This window comes from Gallus gallus, chromosome 5, assembly GCF_016699485.2.
Source record: "Gallus gallus isolate bGalGal1 chromosome 5, bGalGal1.mat.broiler.GRCg7b, whole genome shotgun sequence".
NCBI lineage: Eukaryota > Metazoa > Chordata > Aves > Galliformes > Phasianidae > Gallus > Gallus gallus.
In genome coordinates, this window is record NC_052536.1 from 56829307 (window position 1) to 56856851 (window position 27545).

Below are 27545 nucleotides of genomic sequence, written 5' to 3' on the forward strand. Positions count from 1 at the left end.
CTGAGAGGTGTATCAAATGGGAACATAATGCTGTCACCGAAACGTTTATTTCCCTGCAAACAATCTTCACACAGTGGAACTGACAGTGTTTTTCTGTAACACCGGAGAGGACGAGTCAAGGACAGATAAAAAAAAAAAGATGAAGCAGTTTAATTCTTGTTCCTTCGCCTCCGGTACAAAATAGTACTTTCAAATGTAAAATATCTACTTCACTAACTTCGTTACACAAAGCATATTTGGGAAGAAGCATGGTTATTATCATTTCAAACCAGAGAGGAGTGCAGAGCTCTAAGCCAGGGTTATTAGAAGATGCAATCGAAGGTTTGCAAACCCTACAGCATAGAAAAACATTTTTACAGCAATTACATAAGCTGCAAATGGCGAAGGCATGGAATGGTTAACACCCTGAATGTATGTGTGTGTGTGGGATCCAAACAAGAAGCACAAATCCTTACAACCCTCTGCCCAAAGGAACACCTGCTTCTACAGCTGCCTGCTGCTGCCAACCAGGAGAATGAACGCCTACCACGGATGCTTCCAGTTGCAATTCCACATTTAGAGATGACCAAAGGCATCTGCATCCCATATCTGTGGCTGTCAGTGTGCTGGTAAAAGGCCTGAAGAGATAACTGCATTTTGGGGCTACTGCATACAGAGGGAGACAGGTAGAGCTTGCCATCAGTACATTTGCTTTTGCTCAAAAAGCTCAGCCATCTGTGGGCTCCAAAAGCAGCCCAATGCTCCTCCCAAAGGCCACAACAAATCTTACCTGGGATAACAACCGTAAGACCAGGAGCAGTTTCTGATGGCTCAACACTACAGAAAGTTGCATCTCCTGCTCAAGGCATGCAGGTTCTCTCCAGCCCTTCCTCTGCCAGTATGCAAACGAGCATTCAATGCAATTTGCAGCCAACGGGGTCAGAGTGGGAGGAGGGTGAACAACCAGAGCAGCCCTGCTGCTGTAACTCATGTCACAATGAGTTTCCTCTACTCCTCCTCTCCTGCACAAACACAGAAATACTCCTTCCATGACGCTCCCTCCTCCTGCACATGGCCAGGCTCACTCAAGCCATGCAGAGGAGCCACAGGGCTCCCAGTAACCCCAACAACCATCTCATCCCTCCACACACACCGCCGCTGGCTGAACCAACGCCAGCTGTGCCACGGGCTGCAGCAACGCCACCACTAAGGAGATGCCACCAGGCAGCCCACAATCACACCACGCTCAGCACACTGAGAGAATCAATACAGTCGTGATGGAAAAAGTTCCCAAAAAACACATAGAAGGCTTTATTTGGAGGAAGATGCCCTCCCTGCAGACTCCTCAGATCCAGAGAGCTGAGCCACCGCACAGCAGCATGCCACACCAGTGCATAAATTCAGCACAGGCAGATGGCTGATTTGACTAAACCAGCCTTAGTTTACACTGGAGCTAATCCATCCATCCCGTGCCAGAGTTTTATGGCTCACGTCTCATTCAGCTTCACTACTCCATAAATTTCAGGAGACGGAATCTCAGGAGGGTAACCTTCACTTTGCAGCACACTCCCCGTGCATGAGCAATGGCCAGGAGCACAGTGTAGGGCCAGAAAGCAGTCGGGCAAAGGACAGCATGCAAAAGGCCATTACAGGTGGCAGGCTGAGGAGCTGCAGGCAACCAGAGTGCAACACAACTGGGCAGGACCATGACTCAGCTGGCGCTGTTGAGATGTACACTGTACACTCACCAACCTCAGGTTTTGCTTCTGCATCGGCCATTTGCAATTTAAATTGCAACACTCCGCTATGCAAATCCATATTTAAAATAGGCAAGAGATAAACAAGCCTTATGGAGACTCATAGAGCATCCTGAAGCCTTGATACTATATTCAAGTGTATGCAAATATGTAATAAGTGATGTGGTAAGTTTGCAAAGATAGGTGTGTATGATGCACGCCTTGTATTGCACCTCCATTTTCACATGGTTTCACTGCTTGGCTCCTCCATAAGAGCTGCATAAAGGCATGGGTGTATGTATGTGTGCAAAACAGCTTTTGATGAACAGAGGGTTTTGGTTTCTCTGCTATTTTGTTTCTTCACTTCTTTTGTTTCACAATTACCACTTCAATGCACGATTCCAATGACATGCATCCCAACAAGTCATTTCCACTCAGCTGCTCTTTGCCCCACTTTCATTTCTTTTCCTAGAAGAACAGTGGTCTGCTGGTTTCAAAGATGACAGCCATACACAAAACTCCAGTCTCACTAAGAACAAACCTAACAACTTTCTCCATACCTTAATGCTTCCAATACACTACGGCTGCACCCAGCAGTGATGACCATCCCCAGCCTTCAGATCCACTTGGAAAGCAGTACACTGCATTGGCTGTGTACAGTGATGGGCTCCTGCAGCCTCCCCAGCCCTGCCAGCTCTCGGTGCCCTAACACACCAGCTATGTGGCATTTAACTCAAGGAAGATGAGGAAGCAGCCTCCTGCCTGTGTCCGAGTTACAGCTTAGGCATCATTTTTGGGATTCTGGGTTATTCCACGACTGTGAGCTTCTACTAATCCCAGCTATAAGCAACATCTGGACTAGCAAACAAGCCTGCAGGTTCAGTGCATTCACATGGATAGAGGAGCAAAGCAATGTTATCCCTGCATTTAGAATTATGGAGCCCACTTATTAATCCAACACGGTCAGCATTACCAGGGGTGGTAGGTGAGACAACACAACCACCAAAGCAAGGCGGGCTCCCAGCTTCTCAGGGAACCATCAGTGTCACTGCGCTGGACCACACTGTGCAGTGAAAACCACTTCTGGTGGCATTTCATGTCCAAAACCTGCCTAGAAGAAAGATTCTGGAAAGCTGATTTCAGAGCTTTAAAATGCATTTCTGGCACCGATGTCATGGGCTGGAGCCAGCATCAACTGCGAACCATAAAAATCCATACAAATTAATTTTCATCTCCAGAGGAAATCCCAACTTGGTCACAGGCAGGGCAGTCATTTCAATTCCTAGCATTCTGCACACGCAGAGATTAGATGAGATTACAGGGAGTGGCTGCGGATGTGCAGACAGATAACCTCGGGGGACATGGGAGCATCCTCTCACTCAGACATCAGACCAACAATTCTTGCTCGGACTGCAACCACCAAAGCACACATTCACGTACAGACCGCTGTTGGCTTCTTTCTATAGCAGGTCTGTGCCCTCTGCAAGTGACAAAAAGCCTTTTGCTGCATGCGTGGTTTGCCACGTATAGTGAGAACTCTGTCTCACAGAAGTATAAGACGAAGGGATAATATTTAGCAACTGTTATCACAGCCAAAAATAAAACAGAAACCTTGAAATCCCAGCATCTCTGCGTGCAAGGACTCCAACTGCTAATTGCACACTGAACACTAAGCAAGCATTCCCATCACCGGGCTCTGCCAAGTCAACGTGAGAGAAGGGAACAGCTACAGGAGCCTCAAGCACTGTTTAAGGGCACCAAACCACCATCCCAACACACTGCAGTCAGCCAGAGCTTGCTGGGTTTCTGCTTTTTGCTCGTCTCATGAACGAGCAGCCAGATCCCACAGTGGTGATGGCTGCAGAGATTAGCAGCCACATTCAGAGCAGCCTTGTGGTCCTGCAGCACCTGGGCAGGAAGCAACACCCAGTGGGTTCTGCCCCAGCAAACCCCTCCTGGGCCACCAGTTATTCACTAGGCTGCTAAGGACATGATGGAGCACACAGCCTGGAACAAGCAGCTCCAGCATCCTGTTTTGGTTTAAATTAATAAGGGAGAAAATAGAATGAAGATGATATACTGAGCAGTATCGCCGCTCTGCTCCAAGGACTGGGATCTTGAGAAAAATCTCCGCTTATTTAAGCAAAGGCCACAGTGATGCAAATCAGGGGGACTGCTCCAGGGCTGCATGAACAGCCCTACTTCCAGCTCCTGAGCCTCATGCTGCACAGCTGGCTGAGGCAGCAAAGCATAGAGGGGTACATGCACACACCCATGTACCACCACACTGCAGGGATGCTCCTACAGAACAGTGGGCTGGTCCTATGAAGGCACCCCAGCAGCTGCAGCCTTCGTTGACCATGAATTAAGTGCTGCCTGCACTAAGATCCTGCAGGGCATCGCCACTCCCTGGCCTTTACCTCTATTATCATAACCAAGCCACCAGCACAAAGGGCAGTCATTGATTTTGGTTTACTTCTTCCAGGCATGGAAGCCCCCAATCTGCAAAGAGGAGGGACATGTGCTCAAGCAACAAGGAAAGTGGCTCTCTCTGGGTCCCTCTGACCCAGTTGTAGAGCTGGGCAAATATTGGGGTTTTTTTGGTTCACTTGCCAAACCAGGGGGAAAAAGAATAAAAATGACTGGGACTGAAGCAGTATTTGTGGTTATCACTGACTCTCAGTTTGGTTGAAGCATCACCACTACAACTTCAGATCGCTCTGTTCAGACCCGAAAGTATTCATGTGGTGCTCTGCTTTAATCCCTTCACTAAATACGAGAAAATCAAATGAAGATATTGAGACAACAAAAAAAATTTTTATAAGGTATCAACAGAAGGGAGCATTTGCACTACTCCGGATTCTTCTCCCATTCCTTGGGAAGGGACCTCAAGGATCACAAAGCTCCAACCCCTGTGCTGCAGGCAGGGCAACCAACCTCCATATCCAATACCAGCCCAGGCTGCCCAGGGCCCCATCCAACCTGGCCTTGAACACCTCCATTGATTCCTTTAGGTTTATAAACCGTGTCACAGAATCACAGAATGGTTTGGGTTGGAAGGGACCTTTAAGACCATCAGTTCCAACCCTCTGCTATAGGCGGGGACACCTCCCTCTAGAGCAGGTTGCTCACAGTCCCATCCAGCCTGGCCTTGAGTGCTTCCAAGTAGGGGCATCCACAGTCTCACTGGGCAACCTGTTCCAGTGTCTCACCACCCTCATAGAAAAGAATTTCTTCCTAACATCTACTCTACCCTCCTCCAGTTTAAAACCACTTCCCCACGTCCTGTCTTTTAGTATGTAAACTACATAAATACATAAAATGAGAGCTGCCATTAGCCACCAGTTGGTGCACCAGCTGGGGCCCCCCAGTCTCAGCTGGTACATTTGAGATGACCTCCTATAGCAGCACCGTAGCAATCTCAGTTCAGTGCTGCTGCAACCACCAACACACTATCAATGCACCGAGCATTTGTTTCAGTTTGCAGCAGTGCAACACTCAAACCAACCAATGGGAACCTGTTAGTAACAGCTCGTTATTGTGGCACCCATCTTCAAGGACAACTGCAAAATAATTAGCGATCCTTGTGTGCAAGCTCAGGACCATCAGGCAAGATGTGCAATTAAAGCATTGCCATTGCACTCAAGGGGGGGTTTAATGAGTTTATGTGGTCAAACATTTGTTATTTTCTCAAGCAGATGTCAACACTTCTATTTCAAGAAAATAATCCCCTACACAATCATCAGTACATCTCCACTCACTGTGTGTGCCAGGAGGCAAGCCAGCACCCTTCTGAAAGAGATGGAAGGGATTTTAAGAGTGAAGACAGCGTGCTGGAAAATGGCATCAGAGCTCCACTACATTGTCACGTTCCAAAGAGCAGCTTTGGAAAACCACGGGAGCTTGAGGGTGGGAAAACAAGTTTTGTCACTGGTCATTTAATGGCATAATTACTTTTCGTATTAATTGCTCTTCAGCACTAGCATTAGAGGAGCTATGCAAAGCTGCCAGAGCATTCATAGCTCTTACTGCATAATCGTTTCCATGTCAAAAAAACATGCAAATGCCTGAAACTGCATTTTCTTGCTAAGACCTCTAAAGCAAAACCATATTGAGCCTCAAGGGCCCAGCTGGGGTTCTCAAGTAAGGCCTCTGTTATAGCACTGCATATCTAACAGCTGACATGGGTGCACCATCGGGGCCCTCCCTTGGTCTTCATCTGTGCAGATGGGTTGTTATCCACCCCGCTCCATGCCAGCAGCACAGCTGGGCACACCTAATCTAGGTGGAGATGGAGACAAGGAATCAGAAACAGCTGTGGGGTCCAAATGCTGTTAGGAAGGATCTGAGCACCTGAGCTGAGGTAACACACATGTGCAAGCCATCCTGACTCTGGAACAGGCTGCCCAGAGAAGCACTGGAGGTCCCCTACCAGGAAGTATTCAAACCAGGCAGGATGGGGTGTGAGCAACCTGGTCTACAGGGAGGAGTCTCTGCCTACAGCAGGGGGCTGCAACTGGATGGTCTTAAGGGTCCCTTCCAACCCAAACCATTCTGTGGTTCCATGATCTCCCCACTGTCCTCAGAAGCTTCCTTGTGGTTCCTCATACATGCCACCCTTTCCAAACACCATTAACCTCCAAGAAAGACTCCGGCAACCCCTCTGCCTGAGCAGGGTCTCTGTTGTGCCTGCTTCTGCACTCTTCTGACTGGGCTCCTCACTCCTGCAATCGTCACAGTTCTTCTCACCCCCAGCTATGTCCTTTGACCTCACAATCTCACCAGCTCCATCAAACCCAACCTGACAGGTTTGGGGTCATATAACACACCACACTTCCAGGACAACATTCAACCCACAGGAAGCAGCAGTACACCAAGAGTTTTAAAAGGAAATTTAAAGCTATTGCTTCTCAGACCCATGAGAGTCACATTGTCGAGCTCTTCCACGCTATCAGGAGGACCATAAATATCCTTTAAAAGCAACTGAAAGCTCAGATGCTATCTGTGCCACCATGGTGAGCCTCTCGAATGGAGCTGACAGGGTCTTGGGGAGATGAGAGAAATACTGCTGGTCCTTCAATAAATCCCTACACGTTATCAGCAGCTATAACTACTCTCATTTTTTCTGCCTAGGCTTCAAAGCACTTGGTGAATAACATTGGAACTTGTGTTGGAGAGGTGGGACATGCATGGACACCAGGCCTGGGAGAAGGCAGGAGCCTCCATCCATCTCTTCATTTGAAGACACTGTAGCAACTAACTGGAAAGGCAAAAGAACCTTTGCGATCATTCAAAACCTGAAGAGTGCAAAAAAAACCCAAACCCTACGACTGGCTGAGAGAGATTGCACTGCCCTCCAGAACACAAGAACTGGGAGGCAGCAACGAAGTCATGAGGCTGCTATTCCATGCCATGCAATGAAACCCCACTGCTTGCTCTCAGAGAACATTTTAGACCCAAAATAGGAAGAGTTTCAAAAGCACTGCGAGGGGCTGAAGGAGAAAAGGCTCGCTGAAGACTCTGAAATGCACTGTTCTGGTTGCAACATCAATTCCAGGAGACCCTCCAGAGGTGGCAGAAATGAAAGCACTGTTCCCAGAGCAGCTCTCATGCTCTGCCACCTACTGTGAGCTCCCACAAAGGGGTGATGCCAGACATGGGGTCTGACCAAGAGAAGCCATTCTCACACACACACACACACAATTACACACATAGAACTGCCTGGGCTGGAAGGGACCTCAAGGACCATGAAGCTCCAACCCCCCACCACAAACAGGGCCACCAACCTCCACATTTCATACCAGCCCAGGCTGCCCAGGGCCCCATCCAACCTGGTCATGGTTCTCACAGTCATGCCCTTCAGTTAAGTCACAGAATGTGCCCATTGCACACACGGGACCCCCAGCACGACTGCAGCGTTGCTCCTGTGATGGGACCAACAAGCATAGAAAGCAGTTGGAAACCTGGTGACCTCAGCACCGCTCCGTACAGCGCTGGGAGAGCTGCTAAAACAGCAGCCACGCTAAAGCTCAGCCAACCTCCCAGCACAACCTCAAGGTGGAAGCACCACATATTAACAGATGTAGACATCACACATAGGTAAGAGCATCAGGTCCTGCCTTCAGGGACCAGATCCGGCTTCCCAGCATGGATCAGGGTGCACGTACCAACATAAGGCTGCATGCAGACAGCCAAGGGCCTGCAGAGCTCCAACCAACTGGTGATGGGCGCCTGGTGATCTGAACCATTTTCCTGTAAAGTCTTGATTGTATTCTTTATTTAGCGCTTATGTAACAGGATGGGAATTTTAATGTTCAGTCTCCCGAGCTTCACAGCACTGCGCTCCACGCCGAGAAACAGCGTGCCTTAAAATAATCCTCAATTTGACTTCTCTCCTTGCTGCCTCTCCCTGGAGCCCCGAGAAGGGACTTCTCAGAACTGATTTACCTGAAATGTGTATGGATAAGAAACCTTCAGCTCACAGCTGCTCCACTGAGCGATCCCATTCACGTGCTATAAAAAGCCAACATGCTGAACTTGTGCAACGCTCCCCACTGCCGTTTGCTTAAACAGCATGATGTCACTCCATGCATTTTTATTCAGTTTACACACAATGAAAGCTATTGCCCTGTGATAAAGGAGCACATCATAGACAAGTCAACCAGACCTACTGACTGCAGCAAGAAAGGTTGGATGGGGCCCTGGGCAGCCTGGTCTAGCATTAGATATGGAGGTTGGTGGCCCTGCCTGCAGCAGGGGGGTGGAGCTTCATGATCCTTGAGGTCCCTTCCAATGCAAACCGTTCTGTGATTCTATGATTCTGATGTAGGTCCCACTTCTTCCACAGCACCCTTAGTAATGAAGCAACAACTGATGCACCCTAAGAGCAGAGCAAAGCTCTCCAGACCCCAAAGCAGGAGATGAGAGACATGGCAATAAAACTGCTGGCAGCAGTGGACCAGCAGGGAGGGCTGTGCTCCACCAATGGGTGCTGCCCCATGCAGCTATCACTGCAGGGGAACCCATCCTTCAGCACAAAGCAGGGACACAGATCACCTTCCTGATGAATCCTAGAATGGCCTGAGTTGAAAAGGACCACAGTGCTCATCCAGTTCCAACCCTCTGCTATGTGCAGGGTCGCCAACCAGCAGCCCAGACTGCCCAGAGCCACATCCAGCCTGGCCTTGAATGCCTGCAGGGATGGGGCATCCACAGCCTCCTTGGGCAACCTGTTCAGTGCGTCACCACCCTCTGGGTGAAAAACTTCCCCCTCATATCCAACCTAAACCTCCCCTGTCTCAGTTGCATCTTCTCCAAAGCATCATAATCCCATCAACAGTTCATTAGCCAGCATTTTGGACTGGAGAAGTTTCCCATTCACACACCTAGCAAAGCAAACCATGCAGGACAGCAGCACCCCTCCCAGCCATACCATTACTCCACAGCAGACGTATGGCTTTGCTCCCACCTCAGCTCCTGAAGGAGCAGGAGTGGGCTGTCTAAGCCTAAATCTGAAGGCTGTGAGTGAACAAAACGTGTTTTCCAGTGTCACTGGATTAAATGAAACCTTTCCAGGAGAGCCCGCTGCTGCTGCAGGGCTACACACTATGCACAGTGCTCTGCCCTGATGGTACAGACAGCGCAGCATGTAAAGCCTCCACCTGCTTGCCACTTTATTTAATGTGCTGCTTCTGCAAGGTATAAAAGGCTGCTTTACCTTCAGGCAAGTGTTCAGGTTGGCGAGATGGAAGTCTGAATCTAAATCCCATTAGCAAATAAGAGGATCTACATACAAAGGGCCCCACGTGGCAGCACATCGTGCAGCTCTCCCTGCTCCAGGTCTTCAAGGAGTTGTGCTGCACCACTGGAAGCACTCTCTCTAACACTGCAATCAGCTGTACCTGCTGGGATCCATTTGAAAAAACAAATACACGCAGGACACATGGGAACAGGAGCTCCTGGGCTCTGAAGGTGGCTCTGCAGGAAGTGAAGGTCCACAGCAGGTTTTCAAGGTCCCTGGAGGTGCTCAGCAATCACGGAGATGTGGCACTGAGGGACATGGACAGTGAGCAAGGCGGGGGTGGGCAACACCTTGCAGAACCCCACGGGGCTTTGCTGTGAGGGGACAAGAGGTGGCAGCCAAGCACCTTCACTCTCAGCGATGGGCAAACAGGGTCAGGTGCCAGCCCTGCAGCCACGCAGACAGACGTTCACACCCATGCTGGCTGTACAAGTTCCTGTGTTGTTGGCTGTCAGGGCATTTAAATGCACTGTGCTGATTCAGAAAACAAAGCCCACGTGACACACAGCTCCCACCAAAGGAGCAGGAGCACAAGTAGCACAGATAGCATGGATGGTTCTAACCACAATGGCTTTTGTGCATTGGACCACTTTGCATCTGCTGTGCTGCTCTCAAGGCACCTACAGCCAGCAACCAACTCTACCCTCCAAAGGTCATTGCTTACGAGCCCCGCATTTCCCCCAGGGCAGGTGTGGGCTATAAGCACAGCCCAGGCACTGCTGCAAGGCTCACTCAAGGTGACTTTCTGGGTGACCCAGATGAGAGAGTGAACAGGACACATTTGGCACTGGAGCCACAGACTGCAAAGCTTAAGTGCTGCTGCTCACACATTGCTCCTGGGAGACCTCTGCCATCACCACAGGACAGCTCTGCACCCATCAGACACCCACACCCCATCCAAATGCCTCTGTATCCCAGGGGTAAAGCACCAGGATCATCTCCTCCATAGCCTGAGGCTCTTCACAGCAACAGTCCTAATTAGTAATAACTCTCATCCATGCAGAGCTCACTGTGCTCTCCAAAAAGAGGTGAACACCCTTGTTTGTGTTATCACAAGGGCACTTGGCCATATCCTTCCCATCAAAACCACGCTTAAAACTCCTCCAACATACAAAAGCCTTTCCCTCCTTTCACCAGCAGGAGAATCACAGAATGCCTTGGGTTGGAAGGGACCTCAAAGATCACAAAGCTCCAACCCCCCACCACAGGCAGGGCCACAACCTCCACATGTAATACCAGCCCAGGCTGCCCAGGGCCCCATCCAACCTGGCCTTGAACACCTCCAGGGATGGACGGGGCATCCACAGCCTCTCTGGGCAGCTGTTCAGCATCTCACCACTCCCTTGGTAGAGAAGCTACAAACCAGTGCTTGTAAGGCAGAATTAACATCTCCAGCTTCCTTCAGGGCTGGCTGCTGCTTTATTTCACTGCACTGGATATTTACAAGAGGGCATCTGATACATCTCCATGCTGGGCTCAGAACAAAGAACAACACCTGCCCTGATGCAGGTGCATCACCTCAGTGCATCCAAGCTGCAGGTCCCAACCAGCTCAGAGCAGCAATAGGAAGTTGAGCACTGAACACATTGCATTGTTTCCAGGTAAGGAAACAACTCAGGTGCTGCTACACCTCAGCTCAGCCAGAACAGCTCTGTGAGCACACACTGCAGATCAGGTCTCTGAAAAACACCCAGGTTAAAAACAGCCAGGAGAATCCAGCTTAATTGACAGGGCAGAAAACATGGCTGGGCCATGAGAAACCCTCACCAGCAGTATCAAAGCATGGGGATTGCTGGCAACATTCTTTATAATGAAGCATCTATAAATAACCCTTTTTTTCCCCCTTCATTAAAAGTCCTTCTGACATTTTAAGAGCTTTCACACAAAATGTAGCATCTCTTGCTGGAAGTACAGTCTGGCTTCTAAAAATACTGTGAGCGAAGAGGAGCCTGCTGGCCATCCCTTTATCCAGGTGGGGATAATTTAAGAGCAGACTGAGTGTCAGCAGAAGCAGCACAGCTTTCTGTGAAATCAGCTCTAACAGGAGCTGCTGCAAAACTGCTGTAGCTTGAGGTATTCAGTGGGCTGCTCCCACAGCTCCATGCTTCCCAAAATGGTGATGGACAGATGCAAGCAGTTGGTTTATGAGTGATCGCTGCAATAACTGAGCCAGCCATGTCTGCACATACCTGTGCAGCAAGGAGGGCACTGAGCACACTGGGTCACAGCCTTGGAGGAAGCCACCAGATGGTGGTGATGCTCAGAGGGTGGTGACGCACTGAACAGGTTGCCCAAGGAGGCTGTGGATGCCCCATCCCTGCAGGCATTCAAGGCCAGGCTGGATGTGGCTCTGGGCAGCCTGGGCTGCTGGTTGGTGACCCTGCACATAGCAGGGGGTTGGAACTGGATGAGCATTGGGGTCCTTTTCAACCCAGGCCATTCTAGGATTCTATGAGAGCAGCAGCGAGGGGCACACAGCATTCCTAAACCCAGTTGTCACAGGACACCACACCAACCACCTGGCTACAGGTGTGCTAAACACAGAGCGCTGCTTCTCATCCCAACATCAGCACTGGGCTGTGCCTCCCTGCACACTCCCAAGGAGATGCTCTAGGGGCCCCACACTTGCTGCCACCTGGGAGTGGCAGTCACTATCCCTGGAGATGTTATGGGACCACAGAGATGGAAGCCTGGTTGTGTCACATGAGGCTGGGCTCTCTGTTCCCAAAGGGAACAAGCACGAGGCAATGGCACTGCAGTGCTCACAGAAGAGCTGGCATGCACAGCAACCAGGCTCAGCCTAAAGCAGGGAGATGAACTTGAGAATTCAACTGAAATTCAACACGTCAAACCCAGAAAGTGGTTATTTTCTGAACTGATCCCCTGGACCTGTGTTAAGTGCAGCTATTGCAAGGATAAGGAAAGAGATACATATTCACTCCTGACAAACACACAAGCAGTCTCTGGAAGCATGCAACAGAACAGCTTGACGTTTCAGTTTATTTGGGCTTCATCATTTCATAACTCTTTCAATATCTGCAAGCTTAGCGTCGCTGTTACTGGGCTGCTCTCCTTATCCCACATAATGCCCTGACCATACTGTACTGATTTATTACATTATTGCACTGCTAAGGCACAGGATTGCCCCGCTCACATCCAGCAGTTCCACAGAGGCGCTCAGAACGAGAAGCTGAAAGGACTTCAGCAATGCAAAAGGACAATGGATTCTGCTGAATGACTGCATTGGCACATGTCGATACCAATTTTTCCTTGGAAGAGCATGAGAAAGTCTTTATCGATAAGCTAATTAGAGCACACACTTAGCACTAACCACTCATCTGAGCCAGGCTGCTTGCTCACTTCCCACCTCACCCTGCTGAAGGCTGGCAGGTTTGCTCTGTATTTCTTTGATGCCTCCAGGAGATGCTCCAGGACCACCCAGAAAGCCACTGCCATCCTCCCTTTGATTCCCACTTCTGTAAACCTCATTTTCACCTTCCTGTTTAAAACCACAAGCTGATAAAGCCTTTCAGAGCCTGACGCATCTTTCAGCCTTCCACCTCCTTTGTTGGTTTCTTTTTAACTGGTAACCAGTGGGAAATGCTCCTCTGGACCTTCTGGAAAGCACCCTGAGGCTGCAAATGGGTCACAGCTCACCCTACGAAGGACTCCAGGAGCCACAGGGCTGCTGGTGTCAGCTCACCTGCATTACAAAGGCTGAATCATCTTCTACTGCGTCCTACACTAATGAACACTGCTTTTGTTTCTCCCCTCCCCCACATCCAAACACTGCCATGACTGTTCCATAAGGACACGCTAATTATTATTATTTACATTGCAATGAAGGCTCGGAAACTCTGCCAGGAGCAATCCCACTGTGACAGGTGATGCACGAACAGCACACTCCCGCCCTCAGGGCTTTGCAGACCAAGAACATTTGTCTCTTAAAGACCAACACAGCTCTGTTCTCTGCCCACTGCTAAAGCTCACTGCTTCCTTGGCACACACCTCCACATCCATCTCTCCCCTGCTCTCCCCATCCTATATAGCCCCAAAGATCTTGGCAGCACATCCTCCAAATGGCTTTTAAGAGTGGCAAACCACCTTTTGATGGTCAGATTAGATGATAACCATCTTTTTCAACCTTAGTGATTCTATGACTCTTTCCAGGCACTGAAACACCTCTCACCTCCCTCTGCACAGAACTTTGGGAGCACCCACCAGAAGCCCCATGCTAAGGTCCAGGCACAAGCAGGAGCCTACACAATCTGCCCCATTACAGATCTCCAGAGCTTTGCTTTAAGGCCCAGTGCTTTAGGTAAGTTTTATTAACATTTTAACAAGTGATAAACACAGCCTTGCAATTAGGGACTTAATGACGCTACTGCACACTTAAGCTGTAAAATGCATTTCCTGCTGTGAGCAGCTGTAAACTGGAAATATTAATTGATAGAAATCAATGCTGAAGCCATCTCAGTTCTGCACTTGGTTTTGTTCTTCTCTGAGTGACTCTATCCCCAAAGGCAGCACAATAGCCCACAGCATCCCAGCTGCAAAGAGCCAACTCCAGGCTGCTGAGGCTGGTTTGATAGGACAGGACCCCACACAGTTCATCAGCAATGGGCATTGAGAAAGACAAGGCCAAGACAGGAGGCAGACAAGAGAGTCAGCAAAAACCAGGGAGTCAAGGCTTCAAGTTTAAGATCTTAACACACTGCCTGTGAGAACCCCACAAGACCATCCTCAACACCTATCGCATCTCATTTGCTCCACCAGCACAACCATGTGTGCTTTCAGCTCAACTGAGCCAGGCTTACATTCTTATGGGAACCTGATTTTCACAGAACTGCACAGCAAACTTGCACAGGGAACATCCAGCACCCATTTCTGGAAGGCAGAAGGTCCAGCTCTACCTTCTGGACTCCTAGGTCAAAGACAGCCACACAAGAGCTATGTCCAAGAGGACTGCTGTCATCAGCTAATGCCACTCAGAAGAAACTTAAAGCACTGGCTCCTTCTGTGCAATGCTTCATAAGCTGATACCTGCAGAACAAGCAAGTGCTATACATTCGCCATTTGCAAAGAAGAAAGGAGTACAGATTCACTCCTGCAAGAGCAGAACTGCTGAGGCATTACAGGTGTATGAAATAAAGACAATCTCAGCTAAGAAACCAAAGGTGCAAGCAGAACACCTGATGGGTTTTCATCAAATCAGGATTCCTTAATGCAAAGCTATTGGCTCACCTTAGGCTTCACGGGAACACAAAGGCAAAGCCCCCACATAAAGTGACCATCAGCTCAACCCACTGCACATCAGACCCCACATGGCTTTACCCATACTTGCCATCATCTGAAGAAGCAAACATGAAAATGGATGAAGTAAACATCCAGTGATGGGGCACTACTGACCCTCAGACTGACCCTCAGCTGGCTGCATTACCTCACCCCCCATCTGCCCACCTGTACTTCCACCCCATATCAGAAACAGGCAGAGGAGAAAGGTTACCTCTGCCCCAAGTACACTGCAACAAAGCAATGGCACAAACAAGGGACACTCACCATTAGGGGGTTTCAATGCATGTGGATCATCTGAAGATCACAGAGCAGTGAGATGTCAAGATGTGGATGGAAGGTGGAAAAAATGGCTGCCACAATGATATCATAAAGATGGGAAGTCCTCCTCACCCACTGCCTTGGCATGGAGAGGCTTTGTGGTCAGAGCAGCATCTCCAACCAGCAGCTACCAGAAGCTTCCATAAGTCTTGCAAGGAGCTGCTCATGGCACATCTGCACTGCCCAGATCACCCAGCTGCCTTCACCCAGGATCAGTTAACACTGGGAATGACCCAGGTCTCTCATGGGATGTGAGCCACAGGGCTTGCTGCATGCAGGCTCCGGCCATAAACAGCCACTCCATAGCAAAGCATTTTATGAAGACCTCCCCCAGCCTGGCTGGTTGAACCATAGTGCAGATGTGGGAGCAGACAGACTTTTGTAGCACCTCAAGGAGTAGCAGATGGTCACAGGGCTCTGAGCCCTGGGAGTACACCACACATCCCCTCCCAGTCCCAGCTTTGCTGTGGAGAGGGAGTTTTTTGCACCAAGACAATTACACAAAAGCTGCAGAGGCTGTAATTGCAAATATCTCCTAAAAGGAAACCTATTCTGCCATGCAAACACCGGGTCTGCCCCACCTGTGCAACACCCAGGTTGATGCATAAGTCTGTACTTAACCTCATGGCTCAGCCCAGCACATACGCCTGTTACTTAGTCGAAAAGGTTCATTTCTAAAGCTCAGCCTTAGTCTGTGCATCACTTCTACGGCATATTATAACCCTTAAAGCAAAAAATACCCAGAATTCACACTCCCTTCTCTGACTCATCTGCTGCACCAAGGAGAGGGCTCTGGTGGGGCTTCCATCGAGCACCAGATGGAGGGAAGGTCCTTTGGTAAAAATAGAGCTTAGTTGCAGGGTATTGGTTTTCCATCTGAAAAGCCCCTGAAATTTGAGGACTCTCCTTGTGTGAGCACAGAGTAGCCGTGGGCAGCAAAACGTTCTCTTTATGAGAATATTTAGTCTCAGCAGTCTCTTTTTGTTCAGGTGCCTGAGGTAAAGTTAAGCTTTCCTATAAGGCAAAACATACGCATTAATTAAACTAATTAAAATGTGAGAGCTTCTGCCCACCACGGGAAGGAGAGCACTCAGGGCTTGCAAGTGAGAAGCTCCTGGACCTGCCTGCCCACCAAGCAGATCTCTGGTGTGCATAGGAACACGTGCTTGGCCAAGAGCAGCCACAGCACCCACAGAAGGCCTCAATACCAACAGGAATCAAGGCAGGCCCCAAGAACGTGGGAAGTCACCATTTGTACATGTTAATATTTCAGCCCTGTTTTCTGCTGGCACAGCTTCCAACCATGAAGGGAGGCTGCCAGCATTTGCTCATCCACCAACTCCACCAGCTCTTACAGCAGATTAGTTCATCAATTCATTGGTGTTACAAGGCAACAGGACACTATGGGCCTACAGAGAACCTAGCTGGTGCCATCAGACCTCATCTCTACCTGCAAGAGCAGCCTCAGAGTTAAAAAAAGACTTATTTAGAATCATCCCCTCATACAGCAAGAACCAGTGGCACAGGTACCACGCATCAAGAAACAACAAATTACTGAAAAATATATTTTTTGCCTGGTTGGAGATCAACTCATTGACCATTGAGGCCTACACCACTGAGACCTACTATAGGGAGCCTACTGGAGCAAGGAGGAAACCAGATGATCCCTTCCAAACCCTACGATTCTGTGACCTAAGACACAGCACACCAGCCATGGTTTGCTACTATATAGGTTCAAGTGGAAGCCTTCCTCCCCTCTCCACTAAAAAAAGTCAATTCAGAAGCCCAACACATCCCACAATCTCCTGACAGCATTACTGAACAACCAGAAAACAATTCAGTGCTTTGACATCCTGTAAGTGAAACAGTTTAATTTTTATTTAGTTTGAAATGCCTGCTCTAAAACTCCATTCTGCTGTACAGGAAAGCATACGTGTAGGGTGAAAGAAAGAAGAACACAAACCACAACAAGCCCCAGCACTGTTCCACTTTGTCAGAACACTGTGCTCACCTGGGATGGCTCCCCCAGCTCCTGAAGTTAGGCAACACATGTACTTCTCCTTGCCCCCAGCGAGCTGAGCCCAGGCACACCCCAGAGAGCCCTCTCCTGAAAGCATCACTTCATTTCTCCTTGCTGGGTTCAGTCAAACCAGGCCCAGAGGCACCAACACAGCACTGGGAGCAGAGCATCCCTACAGCCCACCGCAAAGCCCATCCCATGAGACAACAGAGGAACCGAACAACACAACACAGCCACCTCCACAGCCATACCTTAATCCATTTATACAGCACAGATAAGAAAGCATTGGCTTCCCAACACCCCACCACCTCCTCCTACAGGCAAAGGAATCATTTGAATGAAAGAAAAACTCACGTTTAGAAGAGCAACCCGAGCGCTCCAGCTCCACCAGCTCTCTCCAAGCCTGCTCACAGCCCTATGGGAGCAAAAGCCAGCTGCTAGCCCGGCCCTGCTTTAAATAATGATCACAATTAATTACAGCTGTGGGGCTGCAGACATGCCCCTTGGAAGCAGCTCCACAGCCAACTTTGTACTGGCAGCCTTGTTTGTGTGCAGAGTGGAAAGAGAGGTGCTGCTACACGTTGGGGGGAGTCAGCAGGAAAGTGGCTGATTTACAAAGTTCTGCCAATGGGTTCTGTGCTGTTCAGCTGTGATTCGGGGGGGGAAGGGAAAAAAACTGGGGAGTGGGGAACAGCCCAGGTTAGCAACTGAAGTAACGAGGTGAAAATGGCAGCTGGGTGCTGGGGATGGTATCAGCTGCATCACATTGTGGAGTCCTCTCATGTCTGGGGTCTCTGCTGGAGGAGGCACTGCACCAGGTTTGCACGCAGGGAGGACTTTGCCCCATCATCTGGGAACAAAACTTCTGCTAAAACAGCTACTGTGGCAGCTCTCCTGTTGGTCTGACCCTTGCAGTGTCACACTGCCATGACTGCCTTACTGCTTTCTACTCCATCAATACAATGCAAAACGAAAGGGGGAAAAAAAGCAATCCAGCAGCCAGGAGAGCAGAGTAACTCCACCTTCGGAAAAACAGCCATTAATCAGGTGGGCAGCCTGATGCAGCATCCAATGTCTTTACCTCCTTCCACCTGGAAGTACTTGTTTAGTTGTTAATTCACACTCCCTGAGCAGTAATGATGGGCAGGACGTGATGGAGGTGGTGGCGGCTCAGGAGAGAACTGCCTCCACCAGCCCCTCCTGTCATCCTTCTTCCCTTGCTCCCCCTTTTCCAGCTGCAAAGAGCTGCTGTTGCGTGACTGAGGCTGACAACAGAAAGGAGTCACCATCCCTGGAGGTACTCCAGAACCATGGGGATGTGGGCATGGTGGGGTGGGCTGGGGATCTCAGAGGGCTTTTCCAACCTGAATGATTCTGTGATTCTAGGATCGTTTTCAAGGGGTTGGAGCAAAAGAGTGCAACAGATTAAGCAACTGAAAAGAATGACTTTGACTGCCAAATCATCACAACTGTGCTCAGCAAACATATAATCTTAATCCCTGTAACAAAGACGGTGACCACACATCGGTCCTCATCCCAGCAAGGTCACAGTGTTCTGCTGCCCTAATGGAACAGAGCCACCTAACACCTGTGCAGGCACTGCCCATAGCAACACAGAGTAGAAGCAGCTCCTCAAGAAACAGCACGAAGAAGAGAGACCTAAAATCAGCATCATTTCTTAAACCTCCCTCCCAGACTGCTTGTGAAGGGCTGCAACCCATTATAGCTCCACTAACATCTTTTTATGTCATGTCATCTCTCCAGCGGGGAAAAATGCTTTCAAGTTCAGCATTCCACTTCCCTAGGCTTAAATATTCATAAAGCAAGAACCACACCAAAAAGGTTTAGCTCCAGTTTGAGAAATGAGATGGGAAACGGGAATATTGATCCAAGGTGCAAACAGCCAGAGCAGCTTTGTGTATGCAAGGAAACCATCGGGAACACGATGTCCCCCACGTGGGTGGGGTGGATACAGCTCCCATCCACTTCCAGGTCTGAACCAAGCATGGCAGCATGCATTGCTAAATTGGTGGGATGAGTCCTTGTCTTGCTGTGAGGCTTCTATCTCCCCACTGCTTGCACATCTGCAGTCCTCAAGCCAGCATGAGCCCATGAAGTGACTGCAAGGAATTAGGGACACGGCTTAGTGGGCATGGTGGTGATGGGTCAACAGTTGGACTCAATGATTTTAGAGGTCTTTTCCAACCTTAATGATTCTATGGTGCTGTGATCTATGATTAAGAGTCTCAGCAGCTTTATGTTCAAACCAGTGATAGAGCTTTCTGGCTGCATCCCAAAGTCTGAAGGCTCCAGGGCTGGTGCATCAAGGACCCGTGGCTTCTGCCTTCACCAATCCAGCCCTAGGGATGACAGTGCTGGCCCCAGACCACCTCTCCCATTGTGTGGGACATGGCTGAGATGTTAAAATCCCTACGTTTCAGGCTTGCCGGCTGGGGCTGGTCATGCATCCCAGCAAGATGTCCTCCTAGATCCCCAACCCACCCCACCATGCCCACTGACCACGTCCCTCAGTGCCACATCTCCATGGCTCTGGAGCACCTCCAAGGACTCCACCACTCCCTGGACAGCTGTGCCAGTGCCCTACCACTCCGAGAATGAATGTTTCTTAATATCCAACCTGAACAAGGGACGAAAGTCTCTGCCCAAGTGACAAGAACATCCAAAGATGAAATCCACACAGCGCAGTGAGGCTGCCAACAGTGAACCCAGTTATAGAAACACCCCTCTGAGTTCATGGGATGTTCGGGTGTTCATGGCACCTGTGACCCCCACACTATGGGATGTGACCTCTTGGCAGGCCAGACACAGGCAGGACAGAGGCAGAGAGGCTCTTGCTCATAGAATCATCATAGAATGGCCTGAGTTGAAAAGGACCACAGTGCCCATCCAGTTCCAACCCCCTGCTATGTGCAGGGTCACCAACCAGCAGACCAGGCTGCCCAGAGCCACATCCAGCCTCATCTTGAATGCCTCCAGGAATGGGGCATATGCTCTTATCTCATAGGTGATTTTATTCCATCTCACAACACTGCAGCGGGCTGTGTCCCCAGCCCAGGGACACACTGGGGTGTCAGTGCCAGGCAGAGCCAAGGGACCTTGGGATGGTGGAAAGGAGGTTCTTTATCACAGCTCTTTGGAGAGCATTGCAGGCACGCATGTGTACAGCTCACAGCTACACTGAGAAGCGTGCACTGAAACCCAGCTCACGTTCCCTTGCCTACCAATCCTACCTTGACTCATGTTTAATAATCTTCCTGCATTCCAGCAGGACAGAGCAGGGCAGCCCTCATCCTCAACGCCTCTGCACCCCCCTGCAGAGCACCCCACATACCTCTACCCCTCTCCTGCCAGCAGGACCGGGACACAGAGGTGTCATCAACATACACAGACCTTCCAGCCCTCCCCTCCCCTCCCTTCCTACGCTGAGTTCTCCACCAGCATATTTCATGCACTGCACTCTGAAGGGTACGCAGTGTTTTAATCATGTAATGTAGTAATAACATAATTAAAGTCCACACCATTTCCTAAGTAACATATATTACTCCGGTCATTGCTTTGATATATTAAAAATAGATTAACTGGTTCCTAGAGCTTGGGGCCAGGCAAGACAGTGGGTCTTGTTGTGCTGACCTCCCACCAACCACGTTGCCCCCATCTATCCCACCTATGCTAATGGAAGAAGAATATGTTAAAGATGTCATACATCCAGCACACCTCCTGCTGAGCTGCTGCACCAACACAGCCAGACCCAGACATAACATGAAGAAGGATGATAGAATGGCAAATGGGGTTCTCAACTCATGGGGGCACAGCGTGGCTTGGAGCAAGGAGCAGCACTGCAAATGCTGAATGCACATCAGAGACCAAGGGAGCTTCCCTGCCTTGGACATCCACCCTCAGGAAACTATTTTTCCCCCAAAAGAGACTTTTCCAGGTTTAAGAAAAGATGGGAATGCGTGGATGCTGCCCCAAGGAAAGGGATGTGCTGCAGAAGAGACGGCGCCCTACAGGAGCATCCATACGTCTGCGTGCCTATAGAGGCTGGCACTGCAATGCATGCAGACAGCAGACCGTTCCTTCTCCAATGCAGGTACCCAAAATGCTGAAGAGAATGAGCAACACAGCGCCGAGCTTTAATCATTCATCTGCTTCCTTCCTCCCCAGTACTTCATCTGACTGATTCTAATTAAACTGGATTTTGCTCTTCCGAGCCAGGAGAGCTTTTGTTTTATTTGTTCAAAGACTGTTTCCTTGCCACCCGATTTCCTCCAAATCTCCCTCACAGGGACTCAAAGGCAGCGATTTCACCACCTCTGCCAAGAGCATCAGCTGCTGCCTGGCGGGCGAGAAGCAGCACGGAGAGACATCGCGGCGTGCCGGGGGATCGCGGGGAGCCACCACACGCCCGATGGAAGGGATGTGCCATCCCAATGGAAGGGTCTCCATCAGTTCTGCAGGGCTGGAGTCAAGCCTGGTGTGGTTTAATCTCCATTGCTTATCACACTTCTACTACACAGTGTTTTCAGTCTGACATCTTTCAGAGGACTGGCACAGCTTGCTCAGAGAGGTGGTGGTGCCCCATTCCTGCACACACCCAAGGTCAGGGGATGCACTCTGAGCACTGACGGAGCTGTGGGTGTCCCCGTGCACTGCGGGGAGTGGGACCAGGTGGCCTTTAAAGGCCCCTTCCAACTCAGACCACTCTGTGATTCTATTTCCCTTAGCCCCAGTTTATTGCCTCCCAGTGCCCCAAATCACAGCCCCACGCTGCAGGATGCTGCCCAGCCCTTACCTGCAAGCATAGCACCGCTTCCGACACCTCAGCTGTGAGCAGAAGCAATGGCCACCTCCATACCTCCATACCTCTGCACACCCTGAGCTTTCGCTGTGCCGCTCAGCCTGCTGCCCAAATCCCTGCATGAGCACCTGCAGCACACAGGCAGGAAGAGATGCCTCTCTGGCGCTGGGTTAAAGAGTTAAAGCTGTCCTGGAGCCGTGGGCTCCCGCAGAAGCTCCCGAGGCGGTCACACAGCTGCGGGGCAGCGCCGGTCCCTGCAGCACCGCATAATTCCTGCCCTGTTCCCAGGGCTGCAGCGCTGCCCGTGCACAATCCCAGCACTGTGCGGGGCTGGCCCAGCCCACACAACGCCCGCATTCACGGCCATGGAAATGCCCTCCGTCCCCACGCATCTGGGGCTGCTGACCCTTCCCACTGTAACACGGAAAGCGCTCTTGGTTTAAGTGCTGTTTCTGTGGTTTTTTTTCTTTTTTTTTTTTCCCTTCTTTCATCCTTCTAATCCACTTGTTGGACCAGGCAAGCAGCAGGGAAAGGGAAGGGCAGTGGCACTCCAGCACTGCCAGCCTAAAGCCAGCAGTTATGAATCCCCTCTGGATGGGGAGTGAGATGTCCCATGTGGCTGTGTTACAGAGCAGCCGGGAGATCCCGACAGGCACACAGTGACCCCACTGCCATCCCAGCAATGCTGCAGAGCTGCAACCACCAGGCTGCAAGGTGCACTGCTGGGTTTCGGTTTCCCCGTTCCCAAAGCTGCTCCTTTCTAACAGCCAGCTCCCCTCGGTAGCATTTCCACGCTGGCACAAGGAAGCAGGACCATCTCTCTGACATTTAACGTGATAAATACCCATGCATGCAGGCACCAGCAATGAGAAGCCAGCTCGCTCCCGCAGCCACATCTGACGCTGTGTGCATTCACCCCACGCCCCGAGCTGGCTCAGAGCCCTGGGAGCTCTTCAAGCAGCCCAACACTGTGGCTCCTCACGGCACTTGGGATCGGGAAGCACTGACACCTGCCCTAATGGTATCCACACCTGCAGGCAGGATGGGATGGGCAGCACCTCTAACCTGGGGGCTGTTGCAGGGAGAAGTATCGCCCACATGTGGCTCTGGGCAGCCTGGGCTGCTGGTTGGCGACCCTGCACATAGCAGGGGGTTGGAACTGGATGAGCATTGTGGTCCTTTTCAACCCAGGCCATTCTGTGATTCTATGATTTCAGGGGCAGTGGCAGAGCCTGGGGACCCCGGGGACATCGTGTGCCCCATCCAGGGCAGCGTGGCACCTGGAGATCCGCCCCCCAGGCTCACAAACTCCCACGGCTTTGATGTGATGCCATTTATCTGCTTACAAATGCTCCGTGCACACCTCAGCCTTCTCAATGAGCCGTTCTTTCTCTTGCAACTCTAAGTTTGTCGGGAGGATAACCATCATGTTCTGAATACTTACGTTTTCTGCTTTATTAACCGTGCAAGTCATGCATAATTTAAACAGGAGGAGAACTGCATGCAGCACTTGGGCTCCTCTAAAGATTATTTTGCAGAATGGGCAGAGCAGAGCAGGGAGCTGGCCATCCTGCTGGGGGGCAGCAGCTCTGATCTGCTCTGCCCGCATCCCCTATAGCACAGAGCAGGGGACCGTGGCCCCATCGCTCCTAAATCTGCTCCCAGTTCCATTCCCTGCTGTAAAAGCACTTCCTAAGTGCAGCTTTGCTATTCAGAAGCAACAGAGGAAAGTTCGGGGCAGACGCACAGCCAGACATCGGGGGGATCTTCCTTCTATTTTTCATACAAACTGGGGATAGAAAGGCAGAGCGTTGGTTTGCAGTTCAATACCAGAGTGCCCCCACAGTGCTGCTGTGCCGGGTGGACACACACACGGGTTCCCCTTCCCAGGCTAGGGCTCTCCTTGCAAGTCAAACTCGGAGCACCACCTCCCAAATGCCCAATACCAAAATGGTGCACACAGTGGGATTTCGGAGTTGCTGGCCATGCCCTGGGGCTGGAAGCTTTCGGCAAAGCGCTGCCCGCTGCAGACAGACCTTGGGAGAGCCAACGGCGAGCCACGAAATCACACCAAATGGGTTTCCAACGCAGCGCAGCCACACACGGCCGAGCTCACAGCGCTCCCCCCGCGCTCACCCAACCCCAGTACGGCGTTACGTTGCACAGAACGAAAAGGAATCGCGACCAAAGCAAAGTCCTGTGACAAACCCGCCCGTCACTTTGCCTGCACGCGGATGCGCTCAGCCTGGGGCAGGAGCTGCCTCTCCCGCAGCCCGAGCTGCGCCCGAAGCCCTCTCCCATCCGCACCAACGGTGCCGTTCCGGCGCACCCACCGCTCCGCGCTGTGTGCCGGGAGGGCAGAGCCCGGCGCTCCGCCGCCGAGAGCCGCACGTTGGCGACGCTCCGCCGGCACGAAGCCTGGGATATTTTCGGCGATGCTGAAAACGCGTCCAAAAATCGAGAAATAGGAACGGAAAGGGGAGCGGGCACAAAAAGTACATCTCGAGCCGGGAGTGCCGAACCGGGCGCTCGGGCTGAATTCACCGAGTCCCCCCGACACCCGTCGCCGGAGCGCAGCTCGCAGCAGCTCCGCGCGGCCGCCGCTTACATAACCCCGCCGCCGGGCCGGGGGCCGCGCACCGGGCGGCGGCCGACCCCCCTCCCTCTCCCAGCCTCCGGCTTCCCCCGGCGCTCCGCCGAAACGGGGCCAGCCCGACCCGAGGGAAGGTGGGGGGGAAGGAGGACAGCGCGGGGGAACGAGCGAAGCCGCGGCTCCACGCACCGCCCGGCGCGGGGTGAACCGGCGGAGCTCTCCGCACCCCGCGGCGATGGGAGAGGGGCAGGGGACGCGCAATCCCCGCGATCTGCAAGTCACTGCCCGGAGCGGGGGGGGGGGATGGCGGTTCCAGCGGAGCGCTCCCCCCCTCCGCGCCGCTCGGCCGCGAGCACCGCGCGCCCCCGGCGGAGCGCGGCGAAGTTTGCGCTTCTCTCCCCCACCCGTCGCTTCGCGGCCGCGGGCTGCCCGGAGCCGTGCTGTTAACAAGTGCGTCGCGGCCCGGCACGCGGCGGTGCCCCCCCCTCCGCCCGCATCCCACGGCCCGCATCCCGCTCTGCCCGCGCGGTGTCAGCGTCTCATGGCAACGGCGCTGCCTCCGCCGGATCCCGCAGCTCTCAGCGGCCGCGCGGGGATCACCGCCCCCCCCTCCCCCCGACCCCGCGTCCCTCCCCGGCCACAGGCGCGACAAGGTCACGGCGCGCCCCGCACTCACCGTACACCCCTTGCCCGGAGCTGCCCTCCAGCAGAACCGTCAGCAGCCCCAGCAGCCCGATCGCTACATCCATCTTCACGTGAGCATCCACATATCCAGCCCGGCGGTGGGGGGGCCGCGGGGAGGGGGGAGAGGCAGCGCGAAGCCCTCCGGAGCCCCGCGCTCCGCTGCGGCCGAGCCGCGCACGCCCGCGCAGGCAGGGCGGCGGGGGGCAGGCGGCGGGCACCGCTCCGCTCTTCCTCCTCCTCCTCCTCCTCCTCCTCCGCCTTCTCTTCCTCCTCCTCCTCCTCCCTGCGCAGCGGGCGGCGCGGAGCGGCGCGGAGCGGAGCGGCGCGGGCCGAGCCCCGCTCACAGCCCCCTCAGGGCTCCGGCCGCCGCCGCCGCCGCCTCCCGGGGCCGCCGAGCGCCTCCCGGGGCCGCCGCAGCCTCCCGCGCCCCGCGGCCATCAGATGCCATCGCAGCGCCGCGGCCCCCGCATGATGCGCGGGGCCCCCCGCGCGGCGCGGAGGAGGGGGCGTCCGGGGGTGGGCGCGGGGCCGCGGAGGTGGGGCCGCGGAGCTGGGGGCCGGCCGGGCGCGCAGCGGGCAGCCCTCGGCGCTCAGCGCGCCTGCGGAGCGGCGGCCGGGCCCATGGCGGGGGCGGCGGGGGTCCGTCTGCCGCGCGGTGGTTGCGCGAGCGCGAAGCGAGGCCGGCCGTGTGCCGTCACGTTGTGCTATACGTGCCGGCAGCCGGAGCCGGGGAGCCGCAGCCCGGCGACGTCAAAGCTGCGTGGCTGGCTGCTGCGCGCCTTCCTCCGCCTCCTCCTCCTCCTCCTCCTCCTTCGCCGCCGCCGCCTCCCGGGTCCCCGCGGCTCCGCCACCGCCGCCGGGTGCGCAGGGAGGCGGGCGGTGCCGAGCCGGAGCGCCGCGCCGCGCCCGGAGATGGGATGCGCGGGGCCGTGCGCTCAGCCCCGGGATGCGCGGAGCGGAGCGGTGCCCCCGCGGACCACGCTGCGCGCCGGGGCTGCGCGGGGCTGACGGTGCGGGGCGCACTGCGCTCGCTCTGACGGCGCTCTCCGCGCCGGGGCGGGGGGCGGCGCGGCCGCGGCTCCCGAGCACCCCCCATCGGCTCCGGGCAGAGCTCCGGGCTGTGCTCCCCCGGGGCCGTGCGGGAAGCGCGCTGCTGAAGGGTCTCTCTTGCCCCCGTTTACCAGCGAGGGCTTGTTGGGAAGTAGCTGGCCCCATCTGCGCTCCTTCTGGTTTGGTTCCTACAGTGATTGCGCTAAAACCATGGGCACCTTGAGGCAATTCAGTCTTAATGCGGGTGAGGAGGTTTAGGATCTGCCCCATCGCATTAGCACAGCAGTCAGCGGCAAAGCAGGGCTTGGCCTGCAGTTTTGAAGCACAGCAATCTGGGAATGTACGGTTTCATTCAGTTTTCTCCCCTGCCTGCCTCAATTAAGGATTAGCGCTCAAGGCCAGGACCGAGTGAGTGCTCTGGAGCAATTGCACTGTCAGGGTGACCCCTCTGGCATGAGGTGGGACAGTGCTAACAAGGCTTGGACTCTTGCTGCACCATCCAGTGCTCAGCCGCTGGTGACAGGGGCAGAGCTCCGCAGTGCTGCCCTTCTGGATGATTCTCCGACAACCATCCGGGCGACACTGAGACTGCACAGTGATTGAGCCCACAAATTTTGTCCTCCTGGAGATACATTGTCCTGCACTGTTCCAGCACCTCACTGCCTGGTGTGTTCACAAAGCAAGCCTGGCTGGAAGGGACCTCGAGGATCAGCAAGTTCCAACCCCCCAACACATGCAGGGCCACCAACCTCCATATCTAATACCAGACCAGCCTACCCAGGGCCCCATCCAACCTGGCCTTGAACATCCCCAGGGACAGGGCATCCACAGCCTCTGTGGACAGTCTGTTCCAGCACCTCACCACTCTCTCAGCATCCAGAGAACTGGAAACCGAGTTACCAGGGGATTCACGGATGTTTTCTATTTTGGCTGAAGGCTGGGAAAGCTTGCAGAGATCCAGCCTGGTGTGTAGACACACACTAAAATCCGTGTGTTTTTTGCTTTGTTAGTAAGACTGGCAAATGCAGGGTGGTGCCTGCATCTGTACCTGTACCCTAGGGCAGTTGGTGTGTGCGCAACCCTGCTTTGCATCCCTGGGTGGGCATCAGCAAAGGTTGCTCTGTGCAGGGTGCCAGGCCAGCATGCTTCCTTGCTATAGACATGTACTGGAGAAAACAGCAGAGCCTCACCAATGAGCTTCTTACTTGACCATAGGATGTGAAAGCACAGTGCAGTTTTCCTCCTGCTTC

The 27545-nt window shown here is 52.8% G+C and overlaps 1 protein-coding gene across 2 annotated transcripts in view; it reads right to left on the reverse strand.

Annotated features, from left to right (window-relative positions):
* The window catches only part of MDGA2 (MAM domain containing glycosylphosphatidylinositol anchor 2), a 362730-nt gene extending 337295 nt beyond the window's left edge, over positions 1 to 25435 (reverse strand). For both annotated transcript variants that reach the window (XR_005860157.2, XM_025150963.3), the window contains exon 1: positions 25238 to 25435. Coding sequence is in view for 1 of the 2 variants with exons in the window: in XM_025150963.3 (XP_025006731.1) it covers positions 25238 to 25310 (73 nt within the window). In the remaining variant the exon portion in view is untranslated. The remainder of the gene's footprint in view (positions 1 to 25237) is intronic.
* Between the last annotated feature and the right edge of the window lie 2110 nt (positions 25436 to 27545).